This window comes from Plectropomus leopardus, chromosome 13 (genome assembly GCF_026936395.1).
Source record: "Plectropomus leopardus strain MGB_pleo_1.0 chromosome 13, ASM2693639v1, whole genome shotgun sequence".
In the NCBI taxonomy this organism is placed as follows: Eukaryota; Metazoa; Chordata; class Actinopteri; order Perciformes; family Serranidae; genus Plectropomus; species Plectropomus leopardus.
The window spans coordinates 10,092,029-10,104,683 of NC_142188.1; the positions used below are offsets into that span (position 1 = coordinate 10,092,029).

The 12,655-nt window shown below is 44.0% G+C and overlaps 1 protein-coding gene across 1 annotated transcript in view; it reads left to right on the forward strand.

Moving 5' to 3' along the window:
• Positions 1–12,655, forward strand: part of lrpprc (leucine-rich pentatricopeptide repeat containing) — a 74,407-nt gene that overhangs the window by 28,691 nt on the left and 33,061 nt on the right. Inside the window, exons 23-24 of the mRNA XM_042501937.2 lie at positions 4,150–4,357; positions 10,484–10,608. Coding sequence (XP_042357871.2) covers positions 4,150–4,357; positions 10,484–10,608 — 333 coding nt within the window. The remainder of the gene's footprint in view (positions 1–4,149; positions 4,358–10,483; positions 10,609–12,655) is intronic.

Sequence of the window (12,655 nt, forward strand, 5' to 3'; positions counted from 1 at the left end):
ATTGAAAATTATATCCTCAAAGGAAAATTTTGTCAGCATGATTTTTATTGCAGCAAAATGTATCTAGTTGACTGAAAAAGCAATTGACTTCAGTATTCTATTAGGTTACCAATAGTTTAATGTGTATTTGTAATATTAATAATTCCTATAAAAAACATAATACTTAACACTGTTATTATATTCACATTAATGACATTTTTTATCAGAAATTTTATTCTGTAAATATTTTAGAAAAGCAATAATAGTCAGCCTTTCAATATTGCTGCAAGATTGATATTGAGGTATTTGGTCCAAAATATTGTAAAGTTAAACTTCTGACATTGCCCAGCCATAGTATATCCCATACTAGAATGAGTACATCCTTTAATCTATGGATCCTGACCCAGTGAACCTGCCACATGTATCAACACAGGCCTGAACACCCCATTTACCTCCCTCTACCTCCACTTGTCTCCCTTCATTTTTTAAAATACACCTCTCCTCTATCACCGGGCGTCTCTTTGACCTGCCCTTGCCCCTCTGCCTCCATCTGTCCATCCTCCCACTTTGGTAAACACAACTTGTTCTGGCTTTAGGTGGTCCAGGACTCATCTTTGGTGCTGTGTGTGTGTCTGTGTGTGTGTGTGTGTGTGTGTGTGTGTGTGTGTGTGTGTGTGTCTGTGTGTGTGTGTGTGTGTGTGTGTGTGTGTGTGTGTGTGTGTGTGTGTGTGTGTGTCACTAGCAGTCAAGTCATGGAACATTAGATGAACCATTGGGCTGTGTGATGTTTGTTTACCTGGCCTGTCTGCCTCCCCGTCTCTTGATGTGTGTGTGGGTGTGTGTGGTCTGGCTCGCTTTGCTGGCCACGATGCTCGGCTGAGCTGATGGATATGCATACTGGCTAAACGGACGGATAAAGGGAGAGATGGAGGGGGAATGAGGGGAGGCGGGGGTTGGACGTTGGACGGAGGGATGTTAGCTTGTGGAGCTCCATTTGGGCGGATCAACTCCAAGCCATTGGTCTCAGTGATTAGCGGGTCTGTCACAGAGTGATGGAGAGAGGTATGGATAGAAGGAGGGAGGGAGGGAGACATGGAGAGAGACACAGAGAGTCAGAGAGCAAGAAATAAGTTGCATATGAACTGATAAACAGCACAGATTTACAAGTCAGGTCATTATAGGGCAATTGTTAAATGCTGATACCACCATCTGTGAGCAGGTTGACTTTCATTGCATTTTATTGATTTTATATTAGAAGCTGGTTGTCGTTTTAATTAAAAGAGATACTTTTCTGCTTTCCAGTTTAGTTTTTGAGTCTCTTATCTCTGTTATTGGCTCAAATATAAGGGGACCTCATCAATAAGACAACCCCACTGTGAGGGCACCTAAATAACAGCTTTGGTGAGAGACAGGTATTACTTCATTCCTTTTCCCAGTCACATACTCAGACATGCACTCCTCTGACAGGCTCCTAGAAGCGCTCTGTTTTGGGACCACGGGGAAATTGTCCATGATATTACCATCTTCGAACAGGACATCCTCTGTTGCTCTTTTTCTCGTCTCTGTTCTGGCCACATGTAATAAAAGTTGGGAGACTTTTCCAAAGATTGGGCATTTATCTCATCTGTGGTAGTGATAGTGCAACATTGTGCTATTTTCTTGATCTTTTAAAAGTGACTTAAATTCCCCTATAGTGATCAGTTCAGACAGTTCTGAGTCCCTCTCTAGATTATTCTAAGTAGAGGGGACGGCAAATTGAAAAGCTTTTTTGCCAAGTTCTGTGTGAACCTTGGGGACCAACATGAAGAGAATACTATTAGAGCGAAGGCCGTATTGATTTTGGTTTTGTATGTACACAATTAAGAAGGAACCAACTCAGGTAGACACTTATAATAAAAACCAACCAATGCAAGAGTCTGCGGAAGGACAGAGAAGGCCATTTAGCAGAATAAATGTGGTCCATTTCAATACTTTCACTTTCGGTAGCTTAAATGTAATCAAACTGTGTCCCCCAAACAAGAACCTAGGGGTCTTGTAGTCTCAGGGGGGTTTCGAGAGAAATTTGGAGAGATTCGGAGATTTGGTTTTTGTTGTTTTTTCTATAACTTTTAAAGAATTAAAATAACAAAATGATGAGTACACTGGGTCAGCATTTTTATGTTTAATACATTTAATATTGATAGTTTTTGTGTTTCATGGCACGGTACTCCGGCAGAGTACCAGGAGGAGGCTGAAGGCTGGTGGCTGGATGCCTAAGCAAGTCGGAAAGGTAAGCTCATGGTTTCTGGAGGACAGCTGGGTACCCCACCGCAGCGAGGGAGGGCAATCCGACCCCCCCAATCACTTAAGCATCCCTCAAACCCTTACTTAGGGCGTCAGACTTGTGCATGCATAAGACAGTCTGCAGAGAGAAGAGGAGACCAGCAGTCATGTTTGACTCGTGTCGGTCGACAGGTGCTCTTCTCTGGCCCCAGAGGGTTGGAGAGGGAGCAAGAGAGGAGGAAGCGCCAACAGGAAGGAAACCATACACTTTGAGTCCTTGGCCTTTAAACACGCAGTTCAGTGCCAGAAACAGATTTTGATAATGAAAAGGAAAAAATGGTATGAAAAGTGAAACGGGAAGGTTAGCGTATCGGCAAGTATGTTTTGCACAAGTCGTAGTTTTTATCTGAAATGCCAAGACGTTGATCATCTAGAGTACATCACAGCAGAGGAAAAGGGGAGAACTTAAGAAACTGAAAACTACAAAGGAGCCATTTTCTGAATGTCCAGACGTGTTTATTGCAGAAATTCAAACTGCGCTGGTGATAAAAATGTGATACATCTTCACACTAGTGACAGAGAACCAGTAACTTTGTTTTTTTTTTCCTTTCCGCTCCTGTCAAACCCTCATCCAGCAAACCAAACTTATCCCTCTGACAAGCTTCACCCCTCTCTTATTTTCCTCCCTTTAACTCCCCCCTCTCCCCTGTTTAGCCATGTCGCCTCCACCCCTCCTGCCTCTATTTTCCCCCGTCCCATTAAATCCGTGACAGCCTTTGGTTCCCATCGCCATAACAACTGGCACAGAGAGGTGGAGAGATGGAGAGACAGACTGAAATTAGGATGCCAAAGCACTCACCAGTGGCCCTGTCCCTCAGCCCACAAGTGTGTGTGTCTGTGAGTGTGTTCCCAGTGGAGAGTGACGCTCCTGTTTTGAGGGGTTTTGTTATATTACCAACTCTGTAGGTGTTAGCATCATTAGACCCACATTTGTTCACTTTAACTTTATTTGCTTTTCTGCATTTTCTACAATCTTTTTTCAACGCAAGGAGATATTTTTTTGGGTGAATTTAAAGCAAGGCGCCCATATTGCCCTGCAGTCGGAGGACTGGCTAAACACGCATTATTCAAATATATTCTGTGTCTCTGCATCTCTCCATCTCCGCCCCTCCACTTGGTCACGCTGTATAGATTAGTATCTGTGGTGGAGAGCGGCTGTATCGCTGTCAGCCCATTAGCAGCTGTCTAAATAGACAGTAAACACATCTTAATTACCTTACCCTGATACACCACATATACACACACGCTCCCTTTTTCACCATTTAGCCCCTAGTGTTGGCCAGATGGGCGCGTGGCCCGGTAAAAAGCCCTCCATTACCGGCTGGACTTGACCAAACTGATCCACCCCTCAGCCCGCTTATCGAGGTCTCACTGGGGCCACGGCGGGCCCTTGTCGCCACATACCTATAATTTAGCCCCCCAAGTGCTTTCCACATGGCCACGGCAAAAAGCCGGCCTCCATTGTAGGGGTCCGGTAATTGTAGTCTCGTTTAGAAAACCGCAAGTAGCAATTAGCGCAGAGTTGGCATTATACGGGGTTGGATTTGCATCCCCGCTGGGCACAAAATGCTGTTTTAATATGGGTTTGTTTTCCCCACATGGAATTAGCTAAAGGGGCCTTTTATCATATTCACACACCCTACTCTTCTCGCAGCCAAGCTCTGCCCACCTCTCACTTCCTCTCCCTTCATCTCGCTGCGTTATCTCCCTTTCTCCTCGTCTTTTGTTCTTTTCATTCATCTTTTACCTCTAAATCGCCCTCACAGTCACTTTCTTTGATCGAGAGTGTCAACCAAGCATCACGCATGTTGAGAGTTATGTTTCTTTATTTTCTCTCCGCCATGACAGAGGCGTTGGACATACTGAAGGAGATGAAGGAGAAGGGGGTGGTGTTAAGTTACACAAATGTCACTGCGCTCTGCCAAGTGCTTAACGCCGTGGGGCCTAAAGGCGGCCCCGACACCATCCGACGCCTGCAGGACACCATCTTCACCCTGGGATTGACCAAGCCCACTGCTATACTCTGCGCACCCCTTGTTACTGCCTACCTGGAAAGGTAACTCTGCCCACTTTGTAAATCACAAACACTTGTCCACACAGATTTAAGGCTAAACCATTATTTGTGTCATGGTATGTTTTATTTCTATGGCTGAAGTTCTATGATCAGCAGTCAGCCAGCTCACTTTTGTTTTCAGATTTGCGTCTTCATCTGCCAAATCCAGTTGCCAGGTGTGTGTATGTATGTGTGTCTCAATGAGTCACTCATCCCTCCCTATGATCATAGCCGAGGTTACATTCTGGGTCAGCGATTCAGACAGAGAGAGGATGTGGAAATTGCTCATTTATGTGTGTGTGCGTGTGTGTAAGTGTGGTTGTTAGAGCCAGGTTTGTTTGTTAGAGGATTCGCCAGCTGCAACCTCTCCCATGAGCCCCCACCCCCTGATCTCCTGAAACACCCACTGCTATACTCCAAGGTGTAATTGTGTGTGTGTGTGTGTTTGTGTGTGTGTGTGTGGGTGAGAGATGGCCATCGATGCTTCTTCCCATAATGCAAATATGCAAATGATTGTTACCAAACACTGGGGTCACTGGTATTGCCCCACCCCTCAACTCTATTCCGTGTGTTACACAGCGTATGTGTGTGTTCTATTTGTCGGAGCGGCTTTTAAGTAGATCAACTCATTAGCATGTTAATTATGTACAGAGCACTAATTGCTGGATTTACCACAGCCACGCAGTGCGCTGTTATGGGCTGCACACACACACACACACACGCCCTGCACATGCTTTCACACACACTGTTTACCTCTAGTGTACATGCTGCAGCAGAGGTAGAGCTTCTGCATGTGAAGCTCGTGCACACACACACACTCAGACTGCTCACACACACCGGCGCTCCCCTGCCGCTGTTTGTTTTGCTGTAAGTCTGGTCTCTGGCACCAACAAGAGTTTCCAGGTTCACTCGTTAATCACTGCCTCTGTGAGATTAGCAGGCTAATTTACTCCTGGGTCATCAACAGCAGCCAAAACACACACACATACACACACACATACATACACATTCACACACAACAGCTTACCGCAGCCCTGTTCACAAATCAAGTGCCAGTTGTACTTCCTCCAAATGATACTGCAGTGAACACACACTAATGAACACCAGTGAACAAGCTAAGCTAATGGCTGGTGTTTTAGCTGGCTAGGAAGTAGTCAACAAATTAAAGATAGAGCCTGATGTCCAGATAAAATTAGTTTGTGGTCCACTTCACCTGAGCATAAGGTAGACTGTTTTTTTGGGTAGTTTAGCTTCTCTAAACACTAAAGAAAAACATATTTCTCCTCATTTACTTTCTCTGTATTAACTTGTATTTTAGCCTCCTCCAGGTGTGCACTGACTTATTAGCCCCAAACTTCGGTATCGGCCGATATTTGCCTTGTTGACTCCAGTTTGCTTATCAGAAAATAAGATGAAATTCACCGATGGCAGTTGAGGATGTTTTCCTGTGTTGTGTTTGCACAGGCTAAAAAGCAGTGCTTTAGACTATCGGCCACAAACTTGGATTCATAAGCAAGTACATGAAGATTACAATGAGTGTTTGACAAATGATCTCTGTGATCTCACTGTTGTGTGATGAGGTGGCTAGTAGCAGCTTGCATCCTGGGAACAATATAAAATATATTTCGGACAAATAGAGATCTTTGCCGGGGAACCATCAGGATACTGTAAACTCACAACTGACGCTTTGAGGGTTGCACCCTATTGTTTCTTTGATAATTCTATATTATGAACAACAAACAACAAAGTTATGGTTAGCTGTTACCAGTCGGTAGCCAGAAATAGCAGCTAACAAAGTTCGCATTAATGCTGCTTCCATTCAAAATCAGAGGAATTTCCCAGTTGAAATTTACAACTTCCAAGTGTTCTAAGTGCACAACACCAAACGTAACAAAAGACATGACAGACAGTGACGAATGGATGTTTCTGTGGCTAGTCCATAGCCAATTTCCCCGTCAGCAGGGCCACCTCCTTATATTTTAATAATATATTAATATTTAACACTAATATTAGAAATAAGTACGTACAAATACTACTATTAAAATACTAATTACTCAAATTTTGACATCAATTTACATGCAGAATGGGTTCTACTATATGATAGAAGATGTATTATTTTAATAAAATACATGCAAATATACTTGATGTTACCTTTTAGTTGATTTTTTACCATTTACAATGTGTTCCTTGTTCCTTGTTGAGTAGGAACTCCCAAATTCGAGTGGCGTTCCATTGTACTTTGTCTTGTAGGAGCTCAGACTATATTGACCTCCGACTTTGAATGGGACGCAGCACAAGTTATGTTGTGATTGCATAGGGTGCTCTGATTAATCGCTAACCAATCATTATTGGCAGATAATCATTCTCAGTAGTTTGACGGCCGATTACAAGAGCTGATCAGATAATGCACAACACGAGATAATTTCTCTTTGTGCTGCTAAAATGGCTTCACTTGTCTGGAGGTTTTGACAAATTGTGGCTCACACTGAACATTTACAGTTTTAGGCAATGAATAGCCTTTAGGTTGCGATACTCTTAGTTTCATCATCAACCCCTCATTCATAAAATGCTTTTGGGAACTTTTTTTTTTTCCATAAAAGTGTCTCTTTTGAAGATGGACACAAAGTGTGAAATGTTTAGGAATGTAAAGTGAATTTAACATGTAGTTCCAGTGGTGGTTCAGCCAAGCCTCGGGGCAGATTTGAGTACCACAACACTTGACTTTTGCGCTCCAGTTGAATTTATCTTCTCTCTCTCTTTTCCTCTTTTTCTTTTCATCTTTTATCTTCGTCCGATCGTCTCCACCTCTTCATTCCGTCAGTCAAGGGACAAACAGACAGTCAGTGGGGGAGGAGGGACGGAGGGAAGCGATAAAAGAGGACAAAGCAGGCATCACTCCCGCCTGCACCCGTCTCATCGCTGCGTCAGCGCTAATGACTTAATGAACACTTCTCCGGCAGATTAGCCCTTGACAGCCCATCATATGCACCGCCCTGTTAGCCTTCATGCTCGTCCACTCAGTGTTGTGTGCACTAACCTGCTACTACACTAGCACAGATTGCCACATCCTCATGGAAGTGATTAGCGACAGGAAATGCTAATGAGTCCAACAAAGTGAAGAGCTGGCAAGACATGTGTGATAAGACAGAGAGGGTGGCGATGGAAGAAAAGGGGTTGGGAGGGGGGATAGAGAGATGATGGGAGATGAGTGGCTACCTCATTCACTTCCACTCTTTTTTACTGTCTTCTATTGTGTGTACATAGAATTTTGGTGAGGCCTTAAGTGAGAGGAGGGCATCCCATTGCTGATAAGCACCGTTTCAAAGAAAAACAATCACATAAAAAGAGCTGAAAAGAAAACGGGATGTCATTGGTGGATAAATAGAACCACTCTGAAGTGAAACATACAAGTAAATGGATAAGAATAATAAAAGATATTTGTAAAGGGAAAAGAAAGATGTTGAAAGAAACAATACTGTCAACTCCAGCCAGATAAACTATTGTAAAGTGAGCGATATCACTCATAGTGACGAACCCTCGAGACATGGGATGTAATGAAAACACTTGTCACGATTATCCTGGCCAAAAGCGTTTTGAAACATGAAATTACTACTTTTCTATTTGTGTATTTGAGTTTTAAAATTTGTAAAAATGACCAAACTAAAAAGCTAAACTAAACATCACTGCATAAAAGAGGCGACAAAAGTACCTTGACGTTGTGTTTCCATCGTGGCTGATTGATCGCTGATCGGGGCTGAAAAAGACTTCTGACTACTGCATAGTCATTTGTCTCTGGAATAAATGCAGATTGTAATCTTTGCCATGAAATACAAATGCCAGAAGTGTTAGTAGGTTTTTGTCCGGTTGAAAAAGGGTTTAAGTTGCTCAAAAAATAAATGCAGCTTTGCAACACACACACACACACACACACACACAGATACAGATGTAGATTTTGAATAACTGCATCATGTAAGCAGTCACCTGTGTGAATGACATACACATTAGTAAGTGCTATTCTTCAGCATAGGAAACAGTGGGCTAGTGGTGTCATAATCGCAGTCTCATTTGCGTATCGAGACACAGACACCTCAGCCTCCCCCACGCAAGGACAGTGGCTTGATAACAGGCCTGCCGATCTCCTCCGAACAAAAGAGAGGGACAGAGAGGGAGAAAATAAGGAGGGGGGGAGTGAGATGAGGCAAAATGAGCTTCCTTGTCTAATCCTTCAGGTTTCCACTGAGCAAAGCGCTCCTTTTTTTATTTTTTTTTCAGGGCTTAATTGGCTGGAAAGTGGCTGACATGCAAAGTTGAGGACATTAACAGGGCTGTGTGCTGCAGTAAATGGCAACGCAAAGTGACAGTTAAATTGTACCTAGGGGAAATTATCCATCTTTCAACATCCTTAGCTCTTTTTTGGGGTGGATCGGTGGGCGGAGAGCGGGGGAGAGGGGAGGAAGGCTGAGGGGGTGTAATTGCAACACCAGACCCTTCTTTTTTTGCCAAGAGTGATGGGGTGTTTTTTTAAGATGTCTCATTAGGATAGAGGGATTATAAGTAGTGTGATGGAGGATAGAATGAGGTGGACAGATAGATGGGATGAAACGGAGAGAGTTTTGCGACATCCACCAACACGTCTCGCTACACAAAATGGCTACAGTGTAAAAAGCCGCATTGCACCACAACAGTTAAAGTAACTGTTAATTCTAAACATCTTTCTACACTTTTTTTCTTGTCCTTGTCTCATTTTTGGGTAAATTACACACCCAGGACTGCACCCGCTCCTGTCCTTCTGTCTCCGCACTCTTTCTCCCGTTTTCAAAAATCTCTTAGTCTCTCATCTGTGTCGTTCAATCAGACTGTTGTGCAGTTGAACAGCCTCTTGACTGGCGCTACTGAATAATGTTGTCCCTCTTCATTTCAATTAGCGGACCTCTTTACCTTCCAACCCTAATCACTCCATTCCTCCTCCCCACCATCGCTCTCTTTGGCTGCGGCCTCACCAAAGCTGAACTCAAGGTCATACCATTTCCTGTTTTTTTTTTTTTTTTTACGGACTGTTGGTCTTTTTGGGCATATTTCTCTTACCCACTTGTCTAATTGATTAGAGGAGAAAACACTTCAGAAATTATACCTGTTCGCTCTCAATCTCTCACGCTCTGTCCATCTGTCTGTTTCTCATTCGCTGACTGCCTCCCCCCCATAGGTGCCCCGTCTGCTTTGACCTCTGCGTGATTGACATGGTAATTACCCAATCAACAGATTGATGGCAGCGCTGTCACAATAGAGGGGATTGAAGTGGTCTCTCTCCCTCCCCCTTCTTCTCTCAGCTTCTCTTGCTTCCTTTCGCCGTCTCCATCTCTCTACTTTTTTCGTTATCACTCCATCAGGCGCACTCATCCTCTGCCTGCGCGCTCTTTTGTTTGTTCGGGAGGGACGGGCCAAGCGAGGGAGGATGGATTGTGCAAGAGAAGGATGACATGAGATGAAGGGAGCGTGCTGGTGGTGGTGGGGGTCTCTAATGTTGTTGCCATATTTCGGCTAAATTGCTCAGCTGGGGGGCGAGGTCATCGGATGGGGAGAGAGAGCTGACAGCATGAAATCAAAAGGAGCATGGTGTGGGGAAAAAGAGAAGGAAGGGAGGAAAGAGGATCAGGAGGAAAAGGGAAATGAGAGGAGAGGACATGAAGGGAGGTTAAAGAGGGTTGGAGAGGACAAAGGAGGAGAAAGCAAGAGAAGTTGGAAGGTGCAAAAGGAGCTGAGCCGAGAGGGTAAAGATCAGTCGAGTCCTTTTGTCTGTTGCATTGCTTCTCCTCTAAAAGCCTGTCCAGGGAGACATTAGCCCCTCGCCGACAGGTGTGTGAGAGCGTGCCTGATTGTGTGAAAATGATGTATTGGGGCCAAAAGGCTTCATCACCTGCAGTTGTGCTGTCATGAATTCAAAGGCCTGTATTGTTGCAGAGGGTCACAGTGCTTCAATAGGAGGTCAGAGGGTTAACACCCCATGATACACTCTCTGTTTTCTGCAGACACAATCCTCTACATGACTGATTGGACAGACCTGACGTCTAACTCGCTCTTTCTCTCTGTGTGTTTGTGTGTGTGTGTGTCTGTGTGGTCACGTGCCTGCAGTGACGACCTGTCCGGAGCTCTAGACGCAGCAATGGAGTGTCAGAAGCTCTACAACCAGCTGCCTTGCATCCACGACATCCTTGTGCTTCTGGTGGAGAAAGGAGACACCGAACTGCTGCAGAAAGGTTACACATTTTTTACTGTCATCTCTTTGTGATCCATCAATCTGGGCCTAAAATCAACCCAACATTAATTGACACTTTTGATTATTAACTTCAGGAGTTTAACACACAACAAAAAGGAATTAAAATGTAATGTCTTAGCAGGTTCCAGCATCTCAGGTTTGCTGATTTAACCAAATTAATGTAATTCTAGAGGAGAAACCTTTGCAAAAAAAGCAACATGAAGATGTCACTTTGAAATCCAGAAACATGGCATGGGTATTTTTCTCTATTTTAGGATTTTTTATAGACTACACCATAATGTTTCAGTCAATCCTAAATAGTATGGCTAACAGGATCCCCACAATACCCTCATTAATTTTATTAAACTGTAGGCTCTTTAAACACTTCGTGTTAGAGGCAGGAATGTATAATGCAAACACAGAACCACCATTCAGCTTCACCGCTCTGCATAAAAAATACAATCGTAGAATAGAGGGACAGAGTTGTTTTGCCTCTAAACCGGCAGCAGAGGTGGTTTGAGCACCGACTCAATGCATGTATAAGATGGACAGTGGTCAGGGCGGGACAGCTGTGATGTTTTGATGATGTGTTAAGTAAATAGACTTGTATAGGACACACACATATTTATACACTGCTGGCCGAGGCTACCAAACAAGGTGCCACCTGCCACTCAGTTTTGAAACACTCACGTACTCACACACCGATGGAACAGCCATTACAAGCAATTTGGGGTTCTGTATCTTACCCAAGGATGCTTTGACATGTTGACTGGATGAGAGGGGGATTGAACCGCCAGCCTTTCCGATTGACGATGTGGACGATCACAGCCAAGCGGTCGGTATCATTCTGAAAGATCAGCTTTCATCAAACCAACATGGCTCAGTTCAAAATTTTGTTTCCTCATCTCTGGCAGTGTGTCATGCACTGCAGGAAGCAACCGAAAATGAAAATTTGGGAGACGTCATTACACGTCACGGCTGTCACACCTCTTTTGCTTCTGGAACGTTGGCATGCTTTCTAAAATCACACATCACAGAGGCATTATGACTGCGTTGTTTTGTTCTGGTAAAAAGGTAAAGCTGGCACAATGAAGAGTCTTTGCTGAGGCATTGCCACAAATCTCTGTATGAAAAAGGCTCAAGATTTTTCAGATTTCTTCAATTAGAAATTTAACAGTAGAGAGATGTCAGGAAATGACATGATCACAGAAGGGCTAGGCAACAAAGGTCACCAGTTGGATCTTAACAGGGGTTGTTGGAGTTCACGGTCAGCACCTTAAGGTTTATTTACACCACTATGTTTTCCAGTGATACTGCTTCATTTTGTCTGTATACTTAAGCTTTCAGAAAAGGTGCACACATACAAACAAAATTAACTCAGAGTACGGACAAAACATCTAATGTTTAGCATAAATGAGCCCTTAAACCCAGCGGCCACCTGCATACGCTGAAGGGCATGATTTATTTAAAGTTTGCACAAGCATCACACTTTGTTGAAGGCTTGATATGTCCAGATGGCATCATTAAAGTTCATAATGGCAGTGCACACTTTCACCTCTTCCCGTGGACACATTCTAATATTTTTCCATACTTTGTGTTTCCCGTGTTTGTCTCAAAAACCTTTTATCATCCATTTCTGTGTGGAGCAAAGCTAATCCAAAGTGCCCGCTCAGTTTGCATTAAGCCTGCACGTAACAAGTGGCAACAATTCCAAGAGTGTGTAAGAGGACCGGAGAGTGAGAAAGGTTCAGACCAGGGTCGCGGTGAAGCACGTCTGATGATCACGTTTTGAACGGTTTCCCTGTATGTTGACAGCAGCACGGTGAGCAGGTCAAGTTCAATGTGGCGCCGGGGCAAGTGGCTCTGGAGTGTGTAAAGGTTGAAACTGTGCAGCAGAGCACCTCTCCACCTCCTTCCATCCCCTTTCACCCACACCCTCATCCACCCTTCCCTCCCGCCCTCATCTCTGACCCCCCCCAAAAGGTGGCGGACCCTCAGAGTTGGGCGCTGCACCCTCAAAAACAAAATTACTTTACAACGATTGTGTT